The 27,786-nt window shown below is 39.6% G+C and overlaps 2 protein-coding genes across 4 annotated transcripts in view; one reads left to right on the top strand and one right to left on the bottom strand.

Annotated features, from left to right (window-relative positions):
• The window catches only part of tdrd7b (tudor domain containing 7 b), a 35,912-nt gene extending 16,653 nt beyond the window's left edge, over nucleotides 1-19,259 (top strand). For 2 of the 3 annotated variants that reach the window (XM_088347995.1, XM_088347996.1), the window contains 9 exons: nucleotides 1,091-1,225; nucleotides 7,180-7,263; nucleotides 7,346-7,480; nucleotides 7,546-7,656; nucleotides 9,184-9,332; nucleotides 9,413-9,618; nucleotides 11,617-11,800; nucleotides 11,878-12,038; nucleotides 14,484-19,258. In XM_088347995.1, coding sequence (XP_088204121.1) covers nucleotides 1,091-1,225; nucleotides 7,180-7,263; nucleotides 7,346-7,480; nucleotides 7,546-7,656; nucleotides 9,184-9,332; nucleotides 9,413-9,618; nucleotides 11,617-11,800; nucleotides 11,878-12,038; nucleotides 14,484-14,704 — 1,386 coding nt within the window. In that variant the 3' untranslated portion in view covers nucleotides 14,705-19,258. Of the gene's footprint in view, nucleotides 1-1,090; nucleotides 1,226-7,179; nucleotides 7,264-7,345; nucleotides 7,481-7,545; nucleotides 7,657-9,183; nucleotides 9,333-9,412; nucleotides 9,619-11,616; nucleotides 11,801-11,877; nucleotides 12,039-14,483 lie in introns of all 3 variants that reach the window. The other variant, XM_088347994.1, reaches the window with a different exon arrangement.
• On the bottom strand, nucleotides 18,485-27,506 carry LOC148356431 (calcium-binding protein 2). Its single transcript, XM_088347997.1, has 8 exons — nucleotides 26,445-27,506; nucleotides 26,314-26,376; nucleotides 26,093-26,243; nucleotides 21,741-21,771; nucleotides 21,444-21,587; nucleotides 21,265-21,374; nucleotides 19,453-19,600; nucleotides 18,485-19,382 (listed from the first exon to the last, which is right to left on the bottom strand). Exons 2-8 carry the CDS (start codon nucleotides 26,373-26,375, stop codon nucleotides 19,354-19,356), a joined length of 675 nt encoding a protein of 224 aa, XP_088204123.1. The 5' UTR covers nucleotide 26,376; nucleotides 26,445-27,506; the 3' UTR covers nucleotides 18,485-19,353.
• Nucleotides 27,507-27,786: the final 280 nt, after the last annotated feature.

Here is a 27,786-nt window from a genome sequence, read left to right as displayed (position 1 = left end):
TATTACATGTCAAGTCAAGTCATGTTTATTAGTATAGCACTTAATCACAAAGAGTCTCAAAAGGCTGCACAGACCACAGATTATTGCAAACCACAGACCATTATTCAGGGTTGGGTAGGTTAACTTTAACTGGATTACTTTCAATTACTTTTGGATTACTCCAATACCAAATATGCTAATAAAAGACAAAAGAAACTAAATATGAATAAAATTATGACTCACAACACGTGGTAAGCTTTCTCTCCTGGCTTTGATCTCCGGCAAAACTAACATAAAATGCGACAGAAACAAAATGAAAATAAATCCAAACAGCTTGCCAACATAGGCAGCACGGCGGCGCAGTGGTTAGCGCTTGTGTGGCACAGTTCATGTCATGGGAACCTGTCATGGGTTCAAATCCAGCTCCAGACTTCCTGTGCGGAGTTTGTATGTTCTCCCCGTGCTTGCGTGGGTTTCCTCCGGGCACTCCGGTTTCCTCCCACATTCCAAAAACATGCATTTCAGGTGAATTGGCTGGTCCAAATTGTCCCTAGGTGTGAATGAGCGAATGAGTTGTCTGTCCCTCCCTGTGTGCCCTGCGATTGGTTGGCAACCAGTTCAGGGTGTCCCCTGCCCACTGCCTGGAGATGGCTGGGATGGGCTCCAGCCCCCCCCCGCGACCCTAATGAGGATAAGCGGTACGGCTAATGAGATGAGATGAGCTTGCCAACATCATTTTTGCCGTTCCATGTATTCCGTTACTCCCCAAGCCTGCACAAAATTTACTAATTTTATTCATATTTAATTTCTTTTGTCTTTTATTAGCATATTTGGTATTGGAGTAATCCAAAAGTAATTGAAAGTAATCCAGTTAAAGTAACCCTACCCAACCCTGCTATTATTACACCACCCCTTGATCTAAACTCACTGTTATATATATAATATATAATATGGTATTACTCTAAAACCTTTTCAGGTAACGCATACCTATAATTATTGTCTGCCGTATTCTGCGGTATAAGAGGTTCACTTTCAAATTTTTGGCAAAATTTGGGTTTTTAGGTGCACCTTATAGAAAATACGGTACAAAGGTTTTGTTTGTATTTGTCAGGTTAATAGCGTTTACATGAATGTGAGCATCACAAGCGTCTGCTCTGATGGGACCATCTACTGTCAACTCCCTTCCAGAGGTCTGGCCAAACTCAATGAGGTCCTTGAGAACATCGAGACCTACTTCCACTCGCAGGTTAGCATCTAAGGGACATATAAGTATACTTTCATAGCACATTCCCCTTGAATTTCTTTATTTATTCTTAGTGGTGTTTTTGTATAGTGTGAAAAAATTGTGACCAGCAAAGATTTATTTTTCATTATATTTACATTTATTTAACTATACTTGCATCGGTAAGTACATTGTTATAAATTAACTTTTTGCTCTGCCTTTGTTTGTTTTTTTTAAGTCCTGTGTTCCTAAACTCAAGGGCTTCCCTGCCTTTAAGTGTTGTCATCTCATGGTTTCGCCTCACCTTGTCTTTTTTTAATTCTCTGGGTTCTTGGTGCGAGTGGCTGGCAGTTTTTATTTTATTCAACGGTTTGAATTGGGATGCAGGTATGAAAGCCAATTACTAGATAAACACCGGTGGTAGTTTAAATGACCAATTGATTGATTTGGGAACACAGACGCTGCCCTACTTACAAACGAGTTGATCATTGGTAAGTTAAATTTGTTCGTAAATTGCTTCAGTGCCCTATTTTATGTACATGTTTAAGGCGTCTCTAAGTAACCTGTATTGTTTTTTTTCTAAAAAATAAACATTTCATAATATAATATGCTCTATAAAGATAAATAAAGTTGAGTTTCACTTACTTTTGGAAGATGCTCTTCAAGAGGTCCTCCTCCATGGTGGGGAGTGGACGAAAAAAAAGCGTTCAAACCATTTTCTCAACCGCATCAAGCTTTCTTATTCCACTTTCATTTCAAAAGATACGTCTCGCCTCTCCTTTGAACTTTACACAAACAATATTGAATGGATGCGTGAGATATTAAGTCAAAGTTCCTAGCGCGCTGGAGATACTGTATAGAATGTTTACACACGAACTAGCAATAGGAAGCGGATTTCTTCTTCGGAGTGTATGCTGGGTGACCTCTCACAGCGCCACACGCCAGTAGCGGCGGAAAGAAGCACTACAGTACTGTCCTGTATTCGGAAAAAAGGTGCAACCAATATAAAATCTAACACACAGCAATGTCTGGATATTTTTCGACATCCCGAAAAAAACCCTTCTTATCTACTGTTTTTCCTAAGTTGAATTATCGTAAGGGGCAGCACGGCGGCGCAGTGGTTAGCGTGTGTGCGGCACAGTTCTGAGGTCGTGAGATCAAACCTCCTGTGTGGAGTTTGTATGTTCTCCCCGTGTTTGCGTGGGTTTCCTCCGGGCACTCTGGTTTCCCACGTTCCAAAATCATGCATGTCAGATTAATTGGCTGGTCCAAATTGACCCTAGGTATAAATGAGCGAGCGAATTGTCTGTCCCTGTGTGCCCTGTGACTGGCCGGCAACCAGTTCAGGGTGTCCCCTGCCCACTGCCCGAAGGCAGCTGGGATGGGCTCCAGCACCCCCGTGACCCTATTGAGGACAAGAGGTGCAGATAATGGATGGATGGATGGATGGATGGATGGAACTATTGTAAGTAGGTGAGCGTCTGTAGTTGCAAAAATGTTCAATTGTTGTTTACTACAAATGCTAAACACATTTAAATGATCCCCCAATATTCACACATACATTTTAAGAACAAATAAAAACAACAACGACTTTTTTCTTCCTAATAATAGTCCAAAACTGTTTAAAAACCAAGCACACATTATTATTTGGTAATTATAACAAATACATCTTGTCTGTGGTATGCAGTATCCATTGAGTATTTTTTCCCATGGTGACACTGACTGTAGTTTAAAACCACTTGCATATTTATATCAAATTAGTTTCAAAATTGTCACAGATATTAATGCATTCCTGTCATTTTATCCCTTTATGTTTTTTGATCAATCTTTTTTTGTAAAATAACTTTTTGTTAGACTGATCTTGTTTTCCCTGTTTGGGCTCTAATTCAGATCACTGAATATTGTCGCAGTATTCTGCATTGTCGGTGTTGCTATGAGTTATTAGGTAAAGCATTGTGTTTGCAAGGTTTATTAATGTTTAATAAGGGGGATTTCAATCATTAATTCAGGGTTCATACGGGTGCTTGACATTTTTGAAAACGCTGGAATTTTAATATTGCGTTTTCAATGTTTGAAAAATGTTTTTATTTTGGGTGAAGTGCTTGTAAGTGCTTGAAATTAATGCTGTGTTCCCTGGCACACTGACCTGATCACACATTAAATGATGAAGAACAAATCATGTCTGCTCAAAGATGACACAGATGTGCCCTAGGGCTTCCTTTTTCATTGCATCTCTTCTTTCCTTGTGAATAACGGCAGCTGGCATTGCTATGTATAACTTTGTCATATGAAGCGTTATTGACCCCTACGCGCCCATGAGAACAGGTGAAGATACCGGGTACTGTAGAAACAGGAAAAATGGCTTTACGAGTGCTTAAAAGTGCTTGAATTTGGCCATGAAAAGGGTGTACCAACCCTGATTAATAAGGGGGGCAATTGGCTGACGGTAACAGGTATGTGGACGCCAGATTTTCAGTTCCATGCTTCCGCCACAGAAGTCTTTAGCGAAGGCGTTCTTTGCTGTCTCGAATCAGTGGACAGATTGAGATTAAGTTGCTAATCTGGATTTGATGCTTGGCCAAGCCACTTAGGATGTGAGCGCTATGCCAACGCTCTCCTTTAAAGCTTTATGTCAGTGTTTAGGTAAACATGCCTTTAATTGAGTAAAGGCATTGCTGGGAAAACACTGGATTACTTCTACATTTCCTGTAATTTACAACAAGTGTTTGTGAACTAGTGTGTCACGAGGCCTTGTCTAATGTGCTGCAGAAAATGTCTTCTTAATTGGTGGCAACATATTTAAGAAACTAGGCACCCCGGTGAATGACTGGGTTGCATGTATCCTTGGCTCAATTTGCAATTGCATGTTCTCCCTGTACCAAATACGGTACATGCAGTAGGTCAATTCACTGGAAATAAGATCAGGGTTTCCCCCGTCCCCCCTCTAAAATGTAATAATATTTTGTATCACTAGGTGGCTGCAGATCGCTATTTTTATAGCTATCCGTTTAGGAATATTTGATAAAATTGCATTGGGGCCGGGCTAGAGACAAATAAATGGCTGATTTATGTTTAAATTGTTTTGTTTATGTCAATAAAGAGTCTTAAATTCAATATCTCGGCAATGCATAATGAAATGGCAATAGCAAATAAATTTTTTCCTCGTTTGCATTTACCTGCTTGAGTTATGTTTTTGCCTATTTGTATACAAAAGGATCATTTCATCTCATTTGTTTTGAAACTCTCAAGATATATCAAAAAATCTATATTTACAAAAAAAAAACCCAAATAAAAGCATTGTAATATCTTCCATTTTAAAGGTGCAGTGTGTAATATCTGACCAACATATGTGTATGCTGTCATGCAACCAAAAACAAGTGCTAAGGGCCCGGTCACACAGCCGTTTGCGTCTGTATTGCGGGTAAAATTTTGCGGGTTTTTTTTGCCCGTGGTTGCCCGCAATGGAAAATGCGCAAAATTGGCCAACCCGCTGTTCATCGGTGGTATGCCCGCAAAACAGACGCCGGCGACTGTTCCACTTCCTCATCGCGTCATTTCCGCGTCATTTTCTCGTGTGGACCACAGATATAAAAGCTGCCGAGCCGGGGTTATGCCGAGAAATGCATCCTTGCCGAGATTTGCATCCCCTCGCTACTACAACCACTTTTACCTCGTTTTATCTAACTTTTATATCACTTTTAGGGAATTTAATGGCGAACATATAACCAAAACCACTTCGTCTTGCATTTGTTGGGAATGTAATACAACTTAAACCATTCCGTCTTTGTATTTGTTGTGAATGTAATCGAACGGTAATGCACGCCGTATACAAATCACTTTTGAGCAGGTAACATGTTTTTTTTGCCTTTTTCTATTCAAATCGCTCGTATTGAAACTGTTATGCACTCTACCATAAAGCTTATTTCTGCATAATAAGCTTCACGGTAGAGTGCATAACAGTTCTCAAATGCAAGAAGAAGTGGATTTGGTTTTATACCAGCTCAGTAGCCTAGATGGTAGTGTGCCCGCTTTGAGACTGGGAGGTCGCTGGTTCGCGCCTCGGCCGAGACATACCTAATTGGTATAATGGCGGCGCCCTCTGGCTGCGGCTGCATCGACTCGGGTCAGGTGTATCGACATTTCGTTCTGTGTACATTGTTACAAAGAATGACAATACAAAGGAAATTATTATTATTATTATTATTATGTTCGCCATTACATTCCCTAAAAGTGATATAAAAGTGAGATAAAACGAGGTAAAAGTGGTTGTAGTAGCGAGGGGATGCAAATCTCGGCATATGGCATAACACCGGGCTGTACAAATCATAACCGCTCAAGACACAGTCCCGTGAAGATCAAGATTTCAAGCTATGGCACCGAAGAAGCCAATATGTTATTATTGTAATAGTTTTTCATTTTTATTTTATTATCTTGTTATGAAATGAAAATAAATGTCAAGAAATAAAAATGGATTAAGACAAGGTCACTATGGTGACGGGGATCCATGTCCACCCCTTGACGTCTCGAGCACAACTGACGTGTGCTCGGCAAATCGCGCTGTATATACGCGGAGAAAGGCGTTTGACCGTCACACGCGTAACACGCTAATTTCACGTAATAACACCGCGATACAGGCGCAGAACATGCTATGACCGTGCTCCACCCACGATTACCCGCTGAAATTTCGCGTCCTACCCACGTGTAACTACGCCCTGGCCGCGGCCATAGCACGTCGTTCCGCATCATTTCCGCGTCATTACCTCGTGTGCCGCCCGCGGTTAACACGTGGTCTAAAGTTTTTAGCAGCGCAAAACTTTTTCGCGCGGCCAACCGCGTGTAAATTTCCGACCGCGAGTAAAGCACTGCTGTATCTCGTCTATATGGCGATCTCAAAGCGTCCAACAGCGTCTGCTTCACGAGCGGAAATTTCTGGCCGTGATTCAGCCTCGATACGCCCGTGAAAGGTCACCGTGAAAGGCTGTGTGACCGGGCCCTAATGTTTTGAGCAGCGCAAAACTTTTTCGCGCTGCCAACCGCGTGTGTATTTCCGACCGCGAGTAAAGCACTGCTGTATCTCGTCTGTATGGCGATCTCAAAGCGTTCAATAGCGTCCGCTTCACAGGCAGAAATTTCTGGCCGTGATTCAGCCTCGATACAGACGCAAACGGCTGTGTGATCGGGCCCTAAAAGGCATCAGGAAGAATACAAAGGATCTTCTTATGTCAAATCGATGCTAACCTTTCGACAGCCGAGTATTTAAAATAATGCATGTTTAACTTAATAATTCATATATTTTTGCTTCTAATTTAAATTCATATTGTTTTTGTTCATTCAAATCAAGCTTTTTTTACTACCAAAAGGTTCTAAATAATACACACTGTACCTTTAAGCAATCAATTTGATAATGGGCCACGTCAGAAGTGTTTCATTGCATGAAATTTTATACCTTGATAAATAAAATTGATTAAAAAAATTAAGTTCAGGTAAAATTTAGCCAGCTATGAATTTTGGCCATGAGCGCAACAAAAAAGATACACAAAGTACACAAAGGGATACATGATAAGACACCAACATATAAATACATGTTTATTAGTACTACTATTTTCAACATAATATGTTAGAAATATATCAAATTATAGTTTAATTATTAAACATATTTTTCTGCTTTTTATTTTGGGAACTTATGATAGAAAGGAGCTAAAGCTTCTTTAAAATTTTGCAATCACACACAGGTCCCATTTTTTAATTGTGTATTTGAATCCAGGTGATCTGTTTTGTATTATTTGTGACATTTAATTAAGTCTATTTATAAGTTCTTATTTTAGAAATGAATATCAAACTGGTAGCCCTTTTTCTAATTAGTAACAGAAAAATAACTCTTCAAAAAGGTTTGTGAACCCTGATATTTAATTTTTTTTATTTTATATTTAATAAATATTTTTTTTATATTATTAAAAGAAAAACTTTTTTTCTTTTAGGTAACGTCAGAGTTCCTGGTGTCCAGGCCGTTCTGTGGCAAAGTATGCGTGGCTCGATACAAAGGCAAATGGTCCCGTGTAGAAGTAAGAAAACATAGAAAAAAGCAAGTATGCACATTGCAAACACAAGATCCGGATGCCATTTATTCATTTATTTATTTTCTAGATTACAAATCTACATGGCAGCAGGGTGTTAGACATCATCTTCCTTGACATTGGGGTCCAGGCTTCCGTTGAAGTATTTGAACTCAGGGAAATTCCACAGAAGTTCCTCCGAGACCTCATGGCCATCCCACCGCAGGTTAACATTTTAAAACACAAGATCACTTGAGTGATTAGAAATATTATCAAACGTGATTTATTTAGGCTGTCAAGTGCTGCCTGGCAGACCTTTCCCTCACCGTTGGATCCTGGACTCCAGATTCTGTCCAGTGGCTTCGGGACAAAGTTCTCAACACCACTGACTGCAGCATGAAGGTCATTTTCTTCTCAGGGGTCGGGAATGTAAGGCTCGTGAGCCAGGTATCGATCATATCATGAGTAGATCTGGCTCAGTAAAAGAAGTGCTACACCAATCTTCTCTGTACCGTTGTGGGATCTAAACCTCTATTGCTTTGGTTCTGTCCGCCCACATGTGAAATGAAAAGAAAGAAGTCTGAGTTCGGATTGGAGGGACACTTTATTTAGCTTCTTGCAAAAAGGACACGGTCAGAATGCAGCCTGCCGAAGTGTGACTAGTCACCGTTTGTCCCGACTTTCTATGCAGTTCCAGTCGTGACAGTGCGAAACAGGATATGATTTGAAACTTAACTGAGCAATCAATCCATGAAGAGAGCTGAATCGTGAGCTTAAACACAATGAACAATGGTGAAATTCAAATTCAGTGCGAAACCGGATATGACTTAAAAGGAAGCCAGCTTCTCTCAGACAATTATATTAGGATATATCTGTTTGAGAACAACTCAACTCATTTAAACTCAAGCACAAATAGCTAGATGCTGTTTTGCTCTCTTGAAGAAACTTAACTTTTTTTTGGTTTGAACAAATTTATTGACACTAAAAACAGAAAACAATCATAACTACAGTAGACAATTAATCATTGAAGACCGCAGGATATGTTTGGGACATTGGGTTTTATCAGCAGAAGTGCAGTGAGACCATACATTGTTCTTATGGGTTGAACATAAGGTCTCATTACCCTCAGCAAATCTGAATTGATAACATAAAAATACACTCATTTATAGTTTAATTTACCCTTCAACGGTTTTAATAGAAGTATAAGCAAAGCTGAAGCAACACAACATAAGCATTGTTTGGTCAAAAATATATAGGGCACAATCCCAAGTACAGTTAACAGTCAAGGTGTAACACCAACAAACGCCATTATCGGGTAAATGGAAACTCATTAAACAATGTATGTTCTCTGTTGAAACATGTAATGATGAAAACCCACCGAACAAACTATAAACACCCAAAAACGATTGGGTGTGCGGTAAGGGTGTATTTCTGCACACATAGCGCAATCCTCTCACTCTCTTCGCCCAGCGCCCTTTCGCGCAGAAGGTAAAAACATCCGTAACCTTCTCATTTACAGTATTTTGTGACATTTTTACAAAAGAGCTCTGCTCGCATCTTGTTTTGAAGCCATTATTTATGACAAAAATGACCGTCAAAATGAGCCTCAACGATTTTAAGTAACTGTGGGAGGGAGACCAATTTTACGTGGTATATATGTTGAAATGGGACACAGGCTCTGGCATTATTATTATTTCGTAGATTTGATCAAATCATCTAAGCGAATCACAGTGAAATACAATGCGTGGAGGAATTTGCTTTTGATTGGAAAGCAGGTTTGCTGGTTTTGTTGAATTTGTCCTAAAATATTTTGTCTGGCTCTTAAAAAGGAATCCCCAAACTTTGAGTCCACTAGGTTCCCAACCCCTCCCTTAAGATTGACATGCCTTATCATTTTGTCTCTAAAGTCTTTCAAATTTACACCTCAAGGTGGCCAGAGTGGACGCAAGCAACCAATGTGTCTACATTCACCTTTTCACCAATAAGAACTTCCACGACCCAACCTGCAGCCTGAACCAACAGATGGCCCAGTCGGACATGTTCAAACAACAACCCGATGTCTACCTGACAAGCCACAGGTCACTATAAACAGAAAAGAAAAGAAAAAAAACCCAACTTGAAGTCAATTCTGCTTTATTTTTTTAATCTCAAATCACAGTCCCATCAAAACCTCCCCGCTCGACGCACCCACCCAAACTTCGAGCGGCAGTGATATAATCAGCAATAGTTCCAAGTCGGCCCAAGTCACAGCCAAGCCAACTGTAAGGACGCTTCCATCTGCATCCATCTGCAGCACCCCGGGGGCTCAGTCAGTCCCCTCATCTGCTTTCAAGCTACCTCCGTTATTAATGCTACCACCTGCAGGTCAGAATCATCCATTATTTCTGGGGTGTTATACTCCATCCATCCATCCATTATCTGCACCGCTCATCCTCAGTAGGGTCACGGGGGTGCTGGAGCTCAACCCAGCCATCTTCAGGCAGTGGGCTGGGGACACCCTCAACTGGTTGCCAGCCAGTTGCAGGGCACACAGGGACAGACAATTCACTTGCTCATTCACACCTAGGGACAATTTGGACCGGCCAATTAACCTGACACGCATGTTTTTGAAAATGTGGGGGAGAACATGCATACTCCACACAGGAGGTTCGATCTCATGACCTCAGAACTGTGCCGCACATTTACTTGAAGTGGACAAAAACAATTTTATGAAGGCTGGATTATTAAATTAAGGCCATCAAAAGTGTGCCTTAGCTGTAGGGCTAGGGATCTTTTTGGAGTCTCGCAATTAAACTACAATTAAGATTCATGGGCATAAAATTCGATCATGAAAATATTCTTTTTTCCCCCCTCAATATATATATATATATATATATATATATATATTTTTTTTTTTTTTTTTTCAAAATTTGTGAAAGAATAAGAAATAAAAACAACCGACTTCATTTCCACTACAGTTTATAAACTCAAGGAAACTGAAAGGTGACAAAAATATCACCAACACTAGTTTAAAGGTTGGGTGCGTCGTTTGAGGAGTCTTTAAAAAGTTGAAAGGTAAATATTTTCCCTACTTAGTATTATTTAATTCTATTTTATTGAAGAGCAACTTCAGCAACAGACTGCTGTCACAGTCTTCTTCCAAGGACAGACTGAAGAGATAATTTCTTCCTCATGCCATGAGGCTCTTTAACTCCACCCGGGGGAGTAAAAGCCCACATTAAACCCCACCCCCTCATTTGCATATTACCCTATCTTTATTACAGTTGTTATTTTCTGTAAGACTATTTAAACACTCTATAGCAAAATGTTATATTGGGTATTTTTGTATTCTATATCTTTATTTTATTTTTCAACACAAGGATACTGCTGGAAGTGTGAATTTCCCTATGGCGATGGATAAAGTATCTATCTATCTATCTATCTATCTATCTATCTACCTATGTCTAACTGAGTTCAAAGAGCCCTTATGCTTTAGTTTACACCTTGCCTATCTTACTTTTAGCAGAGCTGTTCAGGGCGGAACACATTGGGTTTGAGGTTTGATGAGCTGTTAGATGGTGAAGTCATGCTCGTTCCTGCTGTTTATTCTATTTATTTTTATTTTCAGTATAGCATGAAAATAGGTAAAGTAAGAAAAGGCCTGTCTCAAGTAGAGTCAAAACACCAACCTAAACCCCTACAAAAATGGGAAAAAAATTTGAGCGCATTCAAGAAATGCACGTACTTGCACGTGCATCATGAATGAGCTGACTGAGGTTGCTAGAATGATGACAAAGCCAGGAGATGGCAGCAGAGAGTAATAAAGTTCCAAATTCCATACAGCTCCTCTAAGTGCAAATGATTAAAATGTTTGAACTAATGATTTAAAAGTATTTCTCTGCTTTATTTTAAATTAAATGTTTTCCTAAATTTCGGAACTTTGCTGTCAGATTTTACGTTCGTTTTTTTTTTTTTTTTTAATTTCCAGTGCTTACCAACAATTTTCAATTACTGGGGATAGAAAGTGTAGTTTTAAAGCAAATATTGCGGTCATGAGAAACATCCTGTACCACATTTGGGCGCACCTGTGACTTTAATTTCAAGTAAATAACATTGGGATTAATATTTCCTCAAATGTTCTGTTTGATGAATGTCGCTTGCAAATACAGTGTTTTGGGAGTTGTGCCTAGGTTTGGCGACATCTGGTGGACATAATAAAAAACTGCAGGTGATTGTTTCACAGGATGTTGCTAATTTTTCTCTTGTGCTTCTTTCAGCATTGTCTCACGAGTCAGATTAAATCGGTTGGCGGGCTTTATCTGCAGGGTGTATGCTTAACACCCCTGCACTATTTATTCCTTTCTTTTTTGATCCCACTTGCAGGAAACAACATGGACGTGTATGTGTCGGTGGCGTGTCATCCAGGCCACTTTGTTCTCCAGCCCTGGCAGGACATGTACAAACTGGTGGTTCTGATGGGGGAGATGATCCTATTTTACAACCAAAACGACCAAGGACCTTTGAACGTGCAAAAAGGTCACGTCTATGCCGCCAAGGTGGAGAACAAGTGAGTGAAGGACATCACAAGCCAGGATTTAAAGGCATTCTCTCTAAATGTACATGGCTCCTCCCTTCTCTGCCCAGTTGGTATCGGGTTTTAGTGAAGGGCGTTCTCACCAACGGGCTGGTGTCCGTTTACCTATTGGACTACGGTAAGCACGAGTTGGTCAGTTGCGCACAAATTCGAGCTCTCAACAAGGAGTTCCGGCAACTGCCTTTCCAGGGAATCACCGCCCAGCTCGCCGGTGAGTCTCCAAACCCAAAACCCAACTTGAGCGCGACTTGTTCTTTACCTCAAAGGTTCATCTGGGCCAGCACCCAATCGTGTTAAGCGGAGCTCGCTAGTAGCTCCTTGGCGCTTTTTTAAAATTGTTATGGTCTCTGTTGAAACAAATATTCCTAATGTTTTCCAATTAACATAGATATACACATATATCAGAGGCGGCCCGTGCATTTCACACCTACGCTTTCAGTAGTGCTATGGCTGATTCAATTCAACCCCCAATAACTATTTTATGTCTGTACAACATTTTCTGTAGCAACAGATGAGATACATAAAAAAATCAATAAGAACCTCATAAAATTCCAATATGATCTTCACTGTGGTGCCCATGGGCACCAGGATGCCCCTTAAAGGATACCCAAATTCTAAAGCACACAAAATGTGAGAATAAAATCTATATATTTATACATCTTAATGCTGTATTCCAATTATTTTCAGAGATAATGTATTTTGAAGACAGTCTGTCTTGTTTTAGACTTCCTGAGCTCCGACGTCACGTGAAAAAGACCAGCACCCTAGCAAGCCGGTCACCATATTGGTTAACATGAAAAGGTTTTAAGCCGAGTTTTGGTAGTTTTTGAGAAGAATGACTAGGCGTTATGTTGCAAGAGGGTGCAGCAATGGTATAACAAATGGCGAGCAGCCGGAATGGGACAAACTGGCAAAAATAACACACAGAGAGCTAACAAGGGCTAAATCAGCTGGGACACAGCAGGCTACCCGGCTGCTTAAAATGTCTAACTAGGAACAGAAAAGACTGCAGGCTGGCCAACCAAAAACATGTAGTAAGCAGCCAGGATAACCCGGAGCCAACAACAAAAAACGATTATGTCAACAAACACGAACCCGGCCGTGAATATATCAAAGGATCACAGCAGGCTAGCCGCATACTATAGAGGGCGAACAGCGACCGATCGGCCCAAAAAAACGGGAGGCTGGCTGGACAAAACATGCAGTAAGCAGCCAGGATAACTGGGGAGTCAACAACAAAAAATGTTTACGGTAACAAGAACCCAGACGGGGAAAAGACAATATGCACGGCAGGCTAGCCAGCCAGCCAGCCAACTGCTAACGGAGCCAACCTGGAAGCCTTCGGGATTCCGCACGCTAACCGGGTAGCTATCTGAACATTTCTATTTTAATTGCAATACACGCGCCAAAAACGCAAAAGAAGTCACAATCGCATACCTAAAAGGGGGCAAGGGCAGAAAAGGATCGCACGCTGTACAAGAAGGCAGGTAAACGTACCCCAAGCAGCTTTTGATGATCAAACCACACTACTCGGACAAAACAAAGATCCAATTACTCCAAGCTGAAATGAGCGCTATTTATTCGCTGACTACTACAGTTGCTGTTTTTAATGGGACGCGCCATTTTTTTTTATTTTCGTCGTCATCCAATGTCGTCACAGTTTTTGGGGGTATGAGGTCTACTTTGAAAATTAATCTCTCGAGATCCATGGCGCGTGGAATATTTTTGAATATATTTGCATGTTTGTCGGGACGAGCACTACACGTTCCGTGCCTAATTAAAAAAAAGGTCTTTTGTGATCCCTTTAACGATAAGTGAGTTGCCCGCGGACCCGTTTGTTATTACCATGTTAGATATTTGAATTAGAGTTAATTAGACAGCCACTAAACTTTTACTAGAAAATCACAATGACTCAGCACTGGTGAGCCATTGTGATTTTAAGTAAAATTATTTTTCTGGTGGTTGACTAACTCTATTTAACCCCTCTTCAAATAATTAACCTGGTAATAACATCGTAACAACATAGTAATAACACAAAAAGTTGTTATTTTAGAAATGCATATCAAACTGTGTGCCCTTTGCGCAACTAAATAACTAAAAGTATCTCTCAGCTTGACAAAGGTTAGTGACCCCCGATTTTGGAATATACCTTAGCCAAATAACCAAAAACCTTTTTATCTGTGCACATAATCCATTCTATATTTCCTCCAGAAAATATCAACGGCTGTCATACAGATTATCCGTGTGTTTTCAGTATTTTTGTAACATCCTTAAACCTAAAGCTAAAAGTCGATCCTGTCCTATAGTGTTTTTTTTAATTTAAGGCTGAAAGTGTCAGTTCAACGGAAGCAGTGGACATGGGGTTATGTTTTTTCACCTTTTTGTTCTGATACTTCCACTACTGCCCCCACTGCCAATCGTACGTAGTGAAACATCTGAAGTTTCCATGGGCCAGCTAGAAGGCCACAGCTCTGCCAACTCAGAATCTGATTGGCTAAGCCAAAACCAGGGGAAAATGACTGAAAGGATTCTGACAGACAATTTGGAATTATTTAATAAGTAATCATGGCCAAAATATAATTAACAAACCAACACACAATAACAACATTCACATTAACAACATTTTGGGTGACCAACCCCTGGTCTGGGCCCGCAGGAGTGAAGGAAAGGCAGTGGTCCGGGGAAGCTTCCATCGTCTTCAGGAACCACGTGGAAAAGAAGCCCCTCGTGGCGCAACTGGAGGCGGTGCAGGAATCGGACAACGCTTGGGAAAGGAAGCTGACCGTCTTCCTGGTCGACACCTCACAGCAAGACAACGACATTTGGGTACACGACATCATGGCTGAGTTTGCCGATGAAAGCGAGGGACAGTCGTAAAATGGACCATTTGTTTCAAACAATTCCCCTGGACTGACCGAGAACAATGGCATAATACATGGTGTCAAGGTTAAAACTTGAGATTGTATTAGGATGAAGAAAGAACACACTCTGAGTCGGAGATGAGGTTTTTGATAGCCCTTCCATCGGAGTCGCATCCCACACAGGCTTAAAACAACACATCTGATTGGCTTAAGCGATATCACATAAATACTTGAAACAAATCTGATTGGTTTAGACACAAATCACATGTTTAAATAAAGCGAATAATGCTGGTCGCTAGAAAAGAAAAGCTCTTGAGCAGACTTCCCGGCGCTAAAGTGAAGGCCATCTTGATTAATAGTTAGCGGGCCCCAAGAGGATATAATTGTTGCAGGAATACAAACAGCACATGGATAAAATCTTTGGCATCGTTAAGGTACTTTTGAGGATAGAATCATACAAAGGCACATGCAAACTACATTCAAACTATATAATATAATAATATATGTATTTCTCTGTACTAATTTCAAAATAGAAATAAAAACAAATAGTAGTTTGTTGGAGATGGATTGCCGACTTGATATTTGCCGTGTCTCGAGCCGAGCTCATATTAAACATTTGTGAAATCATTCACATAATCCACCTCACCCATAGACAAAATAATAATTATTTTGATCTTCAGCGTTAATACTTTCTACTTTTATTTGCCTTAATCACGGACTTTCTGTGATATTTACATCTCGAAAGATATACATTTATTTTGAAACACCCTGTCCATAAAGCATTGATGAAATGCTGCTTTCTGGTGGCTATTTTTAAAACTACACCCAGGACTAAAAAGGCTAAATTTGAATAATTGCAGTGCCAGAAAAAGTGTCAAACGCAAGGACGTAGACTTGGCTTGGACGGAGGGGTCATGTACCCACCAATATTAGAGCTATAATTGGTTTGTCCCTAACAATATTATGTGATCACTTGATCAATGTCTTGTTCATCTAGCAGCGTAGAACGGTGTACCGTATTTTCTGCACTATAAGCCGGGATACAATTTTCAAACATAAGGCCCACTGGACTTTAGGACACATGGAATTTAAACTACATTAGAAGCTAGGTTTGCATAAAAAATCGTTTAATAGAAAACCATTTGGTTCGCAGAGCATAAATTACCATTATGACATCTGGTTTCACCGCTAAAGTCTATTAATTCCTTCATAAAGGCTAACTGTGCTATACTCACTCTGAAAAATCCCCCTTTTCGCCAGCTAGACAGCTTGTGAACAAGGTCCTCAATAAAGAGACTTATTTTCTTTAGCTTTTTTTTCCAGACAATGGGCTCAATCGTTAACTTTATAAGGTTGCCATAAAACTATAAACCAAGCACAAGAGAGTTCCCAATTCAAACGAGAGCACCGTATTTTCACGACCATAATGCGCACGTGAGAGTCTCGGATTCTCTTAGAAATTGTGCAGCCTGTAGAAATCGGCACTCTGACTGGGAGGTCACAGATTCCAGCCAGCCAACTGCTAATGGAGCCAACCTGGAAGCCTTCGGGATTCCGCACGCTAACCGGGTAGCTATCTGAACATTTCTATTTTAATTGCAATACACGTGGCAAAAAACTCAAAAGGAAAAGTCACAATCGCATACCTAAAAGGAGGCAAAGGCAGAAAAGGAACACACGCTGTACAAGACGGCAGGTAAAATTACCCCAAGCAGCTCTTGATGACTTACATCTTTTTTTAGTGAAATCTGATGTTTTTTGTGAGATTGTTCACATTTCTAACTAAATGCGACTTGTGACCAAATGCGATCTCTTGTGACTTTTATACAGTTAGTGGAAGTACTCATGGATGCTAACGCCGTAGCGTGTCTAGCAACTTTTAAATTATTGTTCTTCTGGAGGCCGAACAGAGGTGTCTCCTCAAATATGATTTAAATCAAAAACCTCACTTTCCCACCATTGAATGCTTACCATCTGCTATGCTGATTTCTACGCTACATGGAATATCATGGAAACCGAGATGTGCCCAAATTCGACTCCTCTGCAAAATCTCTTCTCCCCTTGGCGTTAACCCGCACTATGCTTCCAACAGGACTTGTGTCGCGATCGAAGTCCGTATAATGTGTTTATTAAGACGTATGCAGAAGTCACAAATCACTGTACAGAGGTCCTGAGAAGCATAGTTCATGCAAAGGGGAGTGGGATTTAAGCACAACAGCAGCGTCCGCAACAGGAGGCACCAACACCCAATCGTGTTAAATACAAAAATAGAAATCGCTACAGAGTAGCTGAGGTGGTAAAGCGCTTGTCTTGGGATCAAGAGGTCTTAGGTCCGATTCCCGGCTCCTCCGTGTTATACGTCAAAGTGTCCTTGGGCAAGACACTGAATCCCTAATGCCCCCGATAAGCAGTTGTTGCCTTGCATGGCTGACACTGCTATTGGTGTATGAGTGTGTGTGAATGGGTAAGTGTGAAGCACATTGCAAAGCACTTGGGGAGGTCTTCATTGACTTGAAAAGTGCGATATAAACGCAGACCATTTACATTTTATGCACCTTATGGTCATGAAAATATGGTAAGTAATTTTTGTACACAAATATCGGCGTCGAAGTTATCACGATACGTTTCATACTTGCAGTTATTGTCCAAAGGAACAACAAAAGAGGATTTGCAAGGAGCGTTAGAAAGTTGGCGTTTGAGCTGCCATCAAAGTTCTGCACTTATATTTTTTCCTTTTAGCAACAATGAATAAAAGGGCACTCAAAGACCACTCTGTATGTTTCTCAAAGGCAGAACAGTTAATGTATGCAGTAGAGACGCGGCCCCACTTACAAACGATATCATTCGCAAGTTAAATTTGTTGGTAAGTTGCTTCAGTCCTATATTTTGTATGTTAGAGGTTTATATAAGTCTGACTTGTATAAGTAACCTCTATTGTTTTTTATTAAAAAATAAACATTTCATAAAATAATATGCGCTATAAAAATAAATAAAGTTAAATTTAACTTACTTTGGAAGATGAGCTTCAAAATTTAGGCCACTTCCTCCTCCACGGAAGAAAGTGGCCAAAAAAAACCCGCATCAAGCTTTCTTATTCCAATTTAATTTCAAAAGAAACAGCTCGCCTCTTTACATTTTACACCAACCATAATGAATGGATGCACGAGATATTGAACAGTGAAAACGTCAAAGTTCTTAGCGTGCTGGAGATATTATAGACATAGACAGTATAGAATGTTTACACACGAACTAGGAAGTAGAAGCCGGATTTCTTCTTCGCGGTGGATGCTGGGTGACCTCTCACAGCGCCGGTAGCGGCAGAAAGAAGCACGACAGTTATGTCCTGTACTCGGAAAAAGGTGTACAATACAAAATCTCACTTACAGCCATGTTCAGATATTTTTCGACATCTCGAAATAAATGTTCGTATCTACCGTTTTTCGTAACTCGAATGGTCGTAAGTAGGGGAGCTTATTAAATTGTAAGTATGCGTTTTCAATTTTAGCCACCCTATTTTCCTGTATATATATACGGGATTTCAGGGCGCCCTCCCAAATTTCTGGCCGATTTGGGGTTTTTAGTTGAGCGTTTTAGTCCTGAAAATACGGTAAATCATGTTCTCTGCTGAAGTGCTGATGCATATGATCAATTCCTATTTCAGGTGAGACTTATGTTTGCTTATGTTTCGATCCCCGCCAGTGCTAACATATATATGTTTTTTTTTTTTATAGAAAGAGAACAACTTGTGGAATAAAACTAATGTGAGTGAAGTTCTTTCTCATAAAAACAAAACAAATCACTTTTGATTTCTTTATTAAAATAGCAAAACAATATAAACCATGTATCATTTTTTTCACATATAGCATTGAATTGGTTCCAATCCTTCTCATTAGGCACACAATGTTATGTATGTTGCACTACTGCTGTGTCGCGCTTTACTTTTCACGGGTTTGCTACTTCCTTAGGTTTTCATCGTCCATTGTGTTCTGCATTCTGATTGGCTAAACAGTCACCCAGCCCCTTTTCTGCCTGTGTCTGCCTGTGCTTAAATGTCTTTGCGGTGTAAATTGCACACGGACGTAAAACAGCCTAACAAGCCTACATAATGTACGCACGATGTTTTTCAATTTATGTCAACAAAACGCCCCATCACCAAAATTGGGCATTTTTACGCCACATTTTTGTTTTCCAATAACATCAACAAGGTGGCGACTCAATATCATTGCAGAAGATATGTGTAAAAAGTGTTAATAAAGTAGAGTCTTATTATTTGTTTCGTTGATTATTTGTTCCGTACATGCCACATTTTGGAGAGAGATTTCATGCACGTCTGTTTTTTTTGTTAGCGTAGCTGTTTCTAATACAATCCAAACGCCAACCGAAAACCCCCCAAAAGGATGAAAAAAAAAGAAAAAAATGGTACTTGTGGAATGAGCTGACTAAAGCTGCGATCATGACTGAGTTGAAGTTGTGTACACATTTTTAAACAAATGCTTGACCCTGTAAATAGGGTTTGTTCTTTGGTTTTGATGTATAATAGAGTATTTAATAAATAAATAAATTCGATTTTGACTTATTGCAAATCATTTTTGGAACGCAACCCCCTCAAAAAAACGGGGGTTTACTGTTTTTCTAATATTGCAGAAGTTGATGCCTCTCTGGCTCTTAACGGATGGAGAGCATCATAACGAACTCTGAGGAGAAGCAGAGAATTCAAAATGAGTACAGTTTCTTTGTAAAAAAAATATTTCAGCTCACGTTCACCTTCAAAGTCAATGTTTCCATCGGCGTTAATGTCCAATTCTTTCAAGATCTCCTCCAGCTCTCCTTTCTTCAGCTTCTCCCCTAGCAAGCTCTTGGCTGCCTCTTTCATCTCGTCCTGAGTAATGTTCCCGTCGCCGTCCAGGTCGAACTTGACATAAAAAAGAAGAATCAAGGTACAGTATATATCAGGAACCCCCTTTAAAAAGCAAGTTAGAAATAAATACAAGATTCTATAGCGTCTGCCGATAGCTGGTCTTTTGTCATGGTTCACCGTGGGCAGAACATGCATGCCAGAGTAGACGAAAGACAGAACCGGTGATTAATCATTATCCATCTATTACCTGCCCTGCTTATCATCAGTAGGGTTGCAGGTGTGCTGGAGCTCATCCCAGCTGACAGGGGACACCCTGAACTGGTTGCCAGCCAGTCACAGGGCACACAGAGGCAGAGAACTCTCTCGGTCACACCTAGGGACAAGTTGGACTGGCCAATTAACCTGACACGCATGTTTTTGGACTGTGGGAGGAAACCAGAGCACCAGAGGGAAACCCACGCAGGCTCGGGGAGAACATGCAAACTCCGGACAGGAAAGCTGGTAGTAGTATTTGATCCCAAGACTTCAGGAACAGTGCCATGGATGCGCTAACCCTTCAGCCGCTGTGCCGCCAGAACCGGTGATTATGGTAGCTACAATTAGTACGACATTGCTTGGAATTGGAAATCCAAATCTCTTCTTCGTTGACTCCACTGTTGATGGTGTGATTCATAAAAGATGATAAACTCGATCTAGACAAGTTTTGGCCGAGTTCTTTTTCCTTCCGGGAAAATTCCTCGCTCCCTTGGACGATTGGATATTGATATTGGAAACAAGCAAGGATCTGATTCACCATCGAGTTCAAGGTGGCGGTAGGAATAAGATTATTCCTTTGATCTTGACTTTGGATTTATAAACTTTGAGAAACCAGCAAGACCAAAGAATTTGGGATTCCCTGAATTGGAAAACATTGAAATTGTTTTTATATTGCTTATTTGATAAACCCTGTTGTCTTCCTTTGCTTACTTGATGAACCTTCTCCTCATTCCTCCATCCATTATCTGCACCACTTATCCTCAGTAGGGTCGCAGGGGTGCTGGAGCCCATCCCAGCTATCTTCGGGCAGTGGGGAGGGGACACTCTGAACTGGTTGCCAAACAGTCGCAGGGCACACAGGGACCGAAACTTGGCTCGCTCATTCACGCCTAGGGACAATTTGGACCGGCCAATTAACCTGACATGCATGTTTTTGGGATGTGGGAGGAAACTGGAGTGCCCGCAAGCATGGGGAGAACGTGCAAACTCCACACAGGAGTTTTGATCTCATGACCTCAGAATTGTGCCGCACATGCGCTAACCACTGCTCCGCCGTGCTGCCCTACTGTATTATTGTGAGACTTTAAATTGTGACAAAAAACACATTTAGGTAAAATCAAAAACCCTGTAATTGTGCATAAAGGTAAGTTTTGCAACTAATCGTAGGTTATCAACCTAAATTAGAGCGGATGACCTGTCATCAAACTGAAATAGAAGTAAAACAGGGCTAGTAAACCAAACTTATGATATCCCATCTAAGACCTTAAATAACATAAGAGTATAATTGTTCATTTATGTTCAATGCTGTCCATTGTTAATTGAATTGTCAGATTTTCTTTACATTTTTTGTTAATTTGACCACTCACCAAAACTAGAACTAGTCCAGGAGCATCTCTTCCTTCTAACTAACAGCACAGGTGCTACATAGCTTATTGCCTCTTGTGTAGAAAACAGTGGCCCACCTGTAAGAACGCTGATTGTAGCTCTTTGAGTCCTAGCATGTCTGCCGTCTCGCCCATCATCCTCGGTCTCATCAGTTCGGTGAAGTCTTCAAAGTCCATGAGCCCGCCCACTAACGGAAAATAATTGGACGTTGAAAAATAATGTCAAGAAAATCTGGGTCAAATTTGCGAAATCTTACTCCTCATTTTGATCTGCTGCACTATCTCCAGCAGTTCCATCTCGGTGGGCATGTACCCCATGGTCCTCATGCACTCGGCCACGTCTTTATAATTAAGGTAACCATCTTGGTCATAGTCAAACTCCTTGAACGCTTCTTGCAGCTCTGCCAAAAGACAAAATGACCTTGTGAGAGCGTTTCCAGGAGCGGATCAGCACCGCTAAAACTAATTGGGCCGTGACGAGGACCGAAATACTCAGCTCGGGATAACCTTTCGCAAAACGGATACAAAACAAAATGTGAATTTAGGAGACTTACCATCTAATTCACCTTGTGTTAATTCTCTCTCCTGTTGAAAGACATCAGAAGAATTATTGTTACAACTTATTTGTCTTTATTTTACATGTATAACAATAATAATAACAATAACAGACAGACTTGTATTGTCAAAACCGCTTAACAATTGCTTAATACAAAAATGGTGTGCAAGTGTCTTCCGTTGAAGCCTTGCTGGAAATTACAGTAAATTGTTTATAACTGTAAGCTTTTTACCAGTATTATTCTTTATCATCTTATCTAAATAATCATCAATGTTCAGGTTCACGCTTTGTTCAATTTTGGGGTAAAAACTTCTTAGATACCAGTCCTTTAAGTCGTTTTGGTTCTGTTGTTCATTTTGTTATTTCTAATGAAAAAAAAGTTAAATATATTTTATTTGTGCTTTGAAATTGAGGGGTGCACACTCTTTTTCAGCATGCAAGCAACTTGGAAAATGAGGAAGTGATTTATTCACCACAAGAACAATTCAAAACATCAACAGCTATTTTTGTTTTGAAGATTCCTTATAGGTTGTTTTTGATGGAACAAAAAAATAACGACATTTGACAGGTTCTGATTGGCTCCCTGTCACTATTTATACCCAGTCCTGTCAATCCCTTGTTGTCAGTCCGTCTGCAAACCTCTGTTTTTTCAAGGCAAGCCTTTTTTGACCCTGACTCCCGCCTGTCCCGTTTTTGCTCCCGTTTCTCTCCGGCTATGACTCGTTTTGATCCCAACCATGTCTGCTCTCCCGTCCCGGCTTACGACCCGTTTCTGACCCCGACCACGTTTTTGCTCCCCTGTCCCAGCTATCGACCTGTTTTTCCGTTCCTGACACCGCCATCGCCCACGACGGGAGATCCACTTCTGTATTCGGATCTCAATCCGAGTGCGAGAGTGACTTCCATCCCGCGTCCAGCAAGCATCGGATCGCGGGCGCTGCCCTTCGTCTTTCAATAAAATTGTGAGAAAATTGGGTCTACCTTCTGTGCTGGTCGTGACATTTAAGGACAATCAGCATTAAATAACGATATAATTTAACTGGGGCTGCAACAACTAATCGATGAAATTGATTAAAATTGATTATAAAAAGCGTTGGCAACTAATTAGATGATCAATTCATTGTATCACGTGATTTATGAGCCACTGAGTATGTTAAATTAATGCAAAAACGTGCATGGGACCTCGTTAAGAAGTTATAGACTGTGGTCCAGTAGAGAGCGCCAAGCCTTTTTTTTATAAGAAAAAGGTATCTTACATCTTTTTATATCGAACATTGCATCATTACAAACAAAACTGGCATGAAAGTTTCACCTTTCTAGTGTTTGACTGTTTCATCATGAAACAAAGGTAACAATTTTCACAGGAAGGACTGCAGAGGTACGGATCAAAACAAAACTGAAAATAAGTTAAAAAATAAATCAAAAAGGAAAATAAAGACATGTTTAACTCTGCATTAAGGGCAGATTCTTAAGCATATAAACTATTTTCATATTGGGAATGTTTATCATATTCAAAGATTTAAACAAAACTAATTTGCTGACATATTAAAAAGCGGTTTTAGATATTTTATATATATTTTTTCATGGCAATTTTTTTTGCTACACACAAAAAAATAATGTATTGATATATATATATATATATATATATATATATATATATATATATATATATATATATATATATATATATATATTTGTATAAGTTCAAATGTTGTATAATGTTTGGATAAGGTGGTCGGAAAAGAGTACCTGACATATTTACAGGTGTATAGCTTAAATTTGTATTATTTTTGCTTATTCTCAAGTTAATTGACAAACACTTGGATTTTATTGTTTTATATTATAGAATAGACTGTTTTTTTGTGCACAATATTTTTCTATTCGTCCTCCCAAAAAATCATTATTTGAATAGAGAGGAGGAAATTGAAAATGCCTTTAAGAAATCCGATTCATCGGAAAAATAATCATCCGATTCATCGATTATGAAACTAAACGTTAGTTGCAGCCCTAAAGTGAACGCTGGCAATACTTCTTAATACACACTTAAATAAATCAAAGATGCTATATGTAAGCTACAGTTTACACATTGCTATTAGCTCTGCCAATCAAATGATACATAAGATGCAGGTTCATTTATTTGTAAATCTGACTGCCAAAGGAGGCCAATCTCACCGCATGTTACTGGTACGTAGTAAGTTTTATAGTCAACAGTAGATAAGTAACATAAGTAATAAATACAAATACATCTAGCAGTGTCTGAAACTCGTGATAAAAAGTTAGCGGACACCAGGGCAGACAACTCTGAAAAGTTGCCTGCCCCATTTTTCACAACTTGAAACACAATAAGACAACTAATCGCAAAAAAAACACATTGTTGCAAAGCATTACGGGTTGATAATGAGATTATATAACAGAACAACACTTTAAAATTAAGTATATTATAAATCTTCTTATAACATTCATTGCATGTATATGACATGGCTGTTTTCCATCTGCCATCAGTGCGTACCTGTATTTACTCATCTTCATTCATGCAATGTTTGCGTTGCGCCGTCTGCTACAAGCCATGTGAACTCCTCTTTCCACGATGCTTTTAATGTACGTTTACGTTTTGGAGCGTCATCAATTTTGTCAGCTTCTTTTGAATCTTTCTTCTGGGGCTGAGGTTTTGGCTTGATTCCTAACCACTTCCCCATTTTTCTTGTGTTCTCTGTGCGTCTACTTTGGAAAATGATATGCAAATGCACGACCTTATAACTAAACGAACCGAAATTCCAAAATTTCCAAACTGAACGAAGATTTTGAAATCGGAACAAAACAAACGTTTGATTTGAAAAACAAAAAACAAACAAAAAAAAGTTATTAAAGACGTTATTTCAAACACTGCATTAAGCTACAAATCACCTTTGACTGAGGTGAACCAAGTGTGGGATTTAGTGTCGACTAGTGATGACCTTAAAAGGATCAGCACGTGTGATCCTTGAGGTCGGAATTTGCTTTGCACATGCTTTAAAAATACTCAAATACAAGAACATGGTTCAAAATGAATGAATAAATAATGCTCAAAACAAAACAATTGTTTGTGTAATCATAAAAACCCTAACGAAGATTTAAAAGCAAAGCACCTAAAACTGTAATAAAGAAGGACTGATGAAAATTGTAGAGTTGCACTCATTTTGGAGGATCTTATTCCAAGTAGTTTGACTTCAAATTTTTCTTCTAATAAGACGAAGCTAAAGCAATTTTTATGTTATCAAAAAAGGTTCTCTCACATAAGTGACCTGCGAAAATGGTGAAATAAAACATAGAAAAAAAAAAACATGAAAAAACATTTACTTAAAGAGACAGCATGTATTATTTGACCAGTGTATTGTGACGGGTAACTGAAAACGAGTGTATTAAAAAGCACAAAAGTAGAGGTAAAATCTTAAGCCCGAGCTTGAGCCCGATCCGAGCCCAACCCGAAACCCCCCTTCTCCCGAGTCCCCACAAATAAAACAAGAAGTCCACACAAATAAAATATGAGTTTTTTTCGGGCTCGGTCCCTTAATTATTGGGCGGGCTTGGGTTGAGTCGGGCTTTAATACCCACGGGCTAGCGTCAGGTTGGATTTTTCTATTTTTAGTTCTAATCTTAACTCAACAACAGAGGCTCAAAGTGATCAAACCTCATATTTTTTCTTCTATTTGTTTTGCCCAGCTTTTCACAAGGTTTTTGGGTACCAGTAGCAGCAAGATGGCTGACAATTATGTCAACTTCCTCAAGGTGAGGCTAATGTTATGCAAAATTAATGCAATTTAAAAAAAAAAAAAATAGTTTTATGTGTTTAAGTCTTTTTGCATATTACTTAAACTGAGGGTCGGCAACAAGTGGCTCTGGACCCGCATGCGAGTCTTCAGCCCTCCCAAGTGTCTCCCTGGCACTTTTTCAAAAATGTTTGATAATGGAAAATCATATTGTTTCTGTTGGAGGACAAACATGACACAAATATTTGCAATGCTTTCAAATTAATATAGATACATATACAGTATGTGATGCCTTCCTTGAGGCCTTTATAAAGATTGTATTCATTTGTGTCCAATATGGCTTTTTTCACTAACTTACATCAATATTCTTTTAATTTATTGAGTGAAGTTTCTTTTTTTACCACTGGATGTGCTAAATATTACCTTAAAAATATAATTTTTGTCCATTATTTTTGCTGCAGGAAAAGCCTGATCCACTCTGCCTGTGTTTTTTTTATTTTTTTTCCTCGTACTGTACTGTAATGTAATGCCTATTGTTTCCTTAAGGGGATCAATATATAAAATCTAATCTTTTAATGTAAAAAGTCAACTTGGTTTTACTCACAGCCCCGAAAACGCTGTTGAGCACCGAGTTGTAGACTTTGTTCATGCTGTCGTTGTTTTTTTTCTTGGACTTTTTGGAGGATTTCTTAGGTGTCTCCGACACTGAGCCCGACGGGGACGGCTGAGTCGAGTCGGCCGGCGTTGCGCTTTTGCTGTATCGAAAAAAAATACGCGTGAGTGCTTCTATTTTATCATCAAGGAAACGTACAAAAAGAAACCTACCCCTCGGTTGAAGCGGAGTCTGCAGAAGTAGTCGATCCATTTCTGTCTGCCGCCTTGGACATGCTAAACAAAGGACAACAAACAATTGTTTGTTTCTTTATTATGTGTGGCTTTGAGTGCAATGTCCTCACCTTCAAATGACCTTTCTCCTTCCCACGGTGAGAAAAGGAAGCAGGAATGAGTCTTTAGTAGCGTACCTTTCGGTGCGCTCTCTGATCTCTTGTGTTGGTCTTTTCCTCTTGACCTGGTTCCATCAGAGAGGCTTAGCCGATAATTAGCGGGCTGTAAGAACGTGCTAGCGAAGGGGTGACGGAATGGCACTAGGCGTGCTCATCAAATGAAGTAGTATGGATATCATGGATCCCTGAACCAGCAGGTTCGCATTTTCCTGTGGTGTGTCTTGGGCAAGCACAGCCTGGCGGGGACCATTCCTTTCCAGGCTGTTTTGTTTTTTTGGGGGTAGGGGTTTGCTCCTCCACATTAAACAAACCGGGTTTCCAGGTTGAGTGGGTACCAGTAGCAGGATAAGCTTGATTGCACTCAGATACAAGACCTTCATCATCTGGTCGCCGTTGTTGTCAGTGTAAAGTGTCCACCCGCTCTTCAGAGATGAGTCAGGCTTCGGCATTTACACTTGACTTTAATGGACGCTTCAATTTTGAAAGGGTGACAAACACCAAACCCGGTTTAGTTAGCGTGCTTTTTTATGCCTCCCTCTGGTGGTCCTTTCATGAAGTGCACATTTTATGGCATTTTCTCAAACTCACATGTTAATGACTTAATAAAAATATATTTATTTACTTACATTGCCGTTCAAAATTTTGCATTCGCATAGGAATTTCTATATTTTAATGAAAGCATTGTTTGGTGATTAAAATTATTTCAATTTAAAATTATTATTTTTAACCTTGTTAGTCAGTGTCTGAGCTATACTTTCTATTTTTTTGCAATTCATTTCATTAATAAAAAACATGACTTTTTCAGGGAAAATTCACAAAATGTTCTAGGTGATCCTTAAACTGTATATATTTATATGTAATTACACACTCATGCCGTATTTTCCAACCTATAAAGTGCACCGCATTATGAAGCGCATTCAGAAAAATATCCTTCAATGAGATACTGTAAAAAAGGCGCATCGGACTATAAGGCGCATGAAATGAAAACTGTACTTGAAACAATGGTACAATTAAAAAAAAAAAAACTATATCATAGAAATATTGTGAAATCTGGTTTCACAAATAAACTATTTTTATTCAGAAATGGTTAACATATGTAGAAGCATTTTATATGTATACACAGTACAGTATATTCCTCCTGTAAGTTTTGTCTTACACATATTTTTACTTTTGCCACAGTTTTCGTTTGCTTAACACTTTTTTTTGCCTTAAATATTTTTACGCCTACACATCATGATCCTTTTCTTGGCCTTAGTATAGATCCATTTTTTGCTGCCCTACTATTCATCTTTTG

The sequence above is a fragment of the Urocampus carinirostris genome, chromosome 11 (genome assembly GCF_059441175.1).
Source record: "Urocampus carinirostris isolate Australia breed hairy pipefish chromosome 11, RoL_Ucar_1.0, whole genome shotgun sequence".
NCBI lineage: Eukaryota > Metazoa > Chordata > Actinopteri > Syngnathiformes > Syngnathidae > Urocampus > Urocampus carinirostris.
The sequence above is the reverse complement of the archived record's forward strand: the minus strand, read 5'-3'. Positions and strand labels throughout refer to the sequence as shown.

What these genes read in the sequence shown, in the direction of transcription:
- LOC148356431 (XM_088347997.1), bottom strand. Translation starts at nt 26,375, where the DNA reads ATGTCCAAGGCGGCAGACAGAAATGGATCGACTACTTCTGCAGACTCC. An exon ending in TCAACAGCGTTTTCGGGGCT is followed by an intron (nt 21,772 to 26,092) that starts GTGAGTAAAACC and finishes GTCTTTCAACAG; the next exon opens with GAGAGAGAATTAACACAAGG. An exon ending in AACACAAGGTGAATTAGATG is followed by an intron (nt 21,588 to 21,740) that starts GTAAGTCTCCTA and finishes GTCTTTTGGCAG; the next exon opens with AGCTGCAAGAAGCGTTCAAG.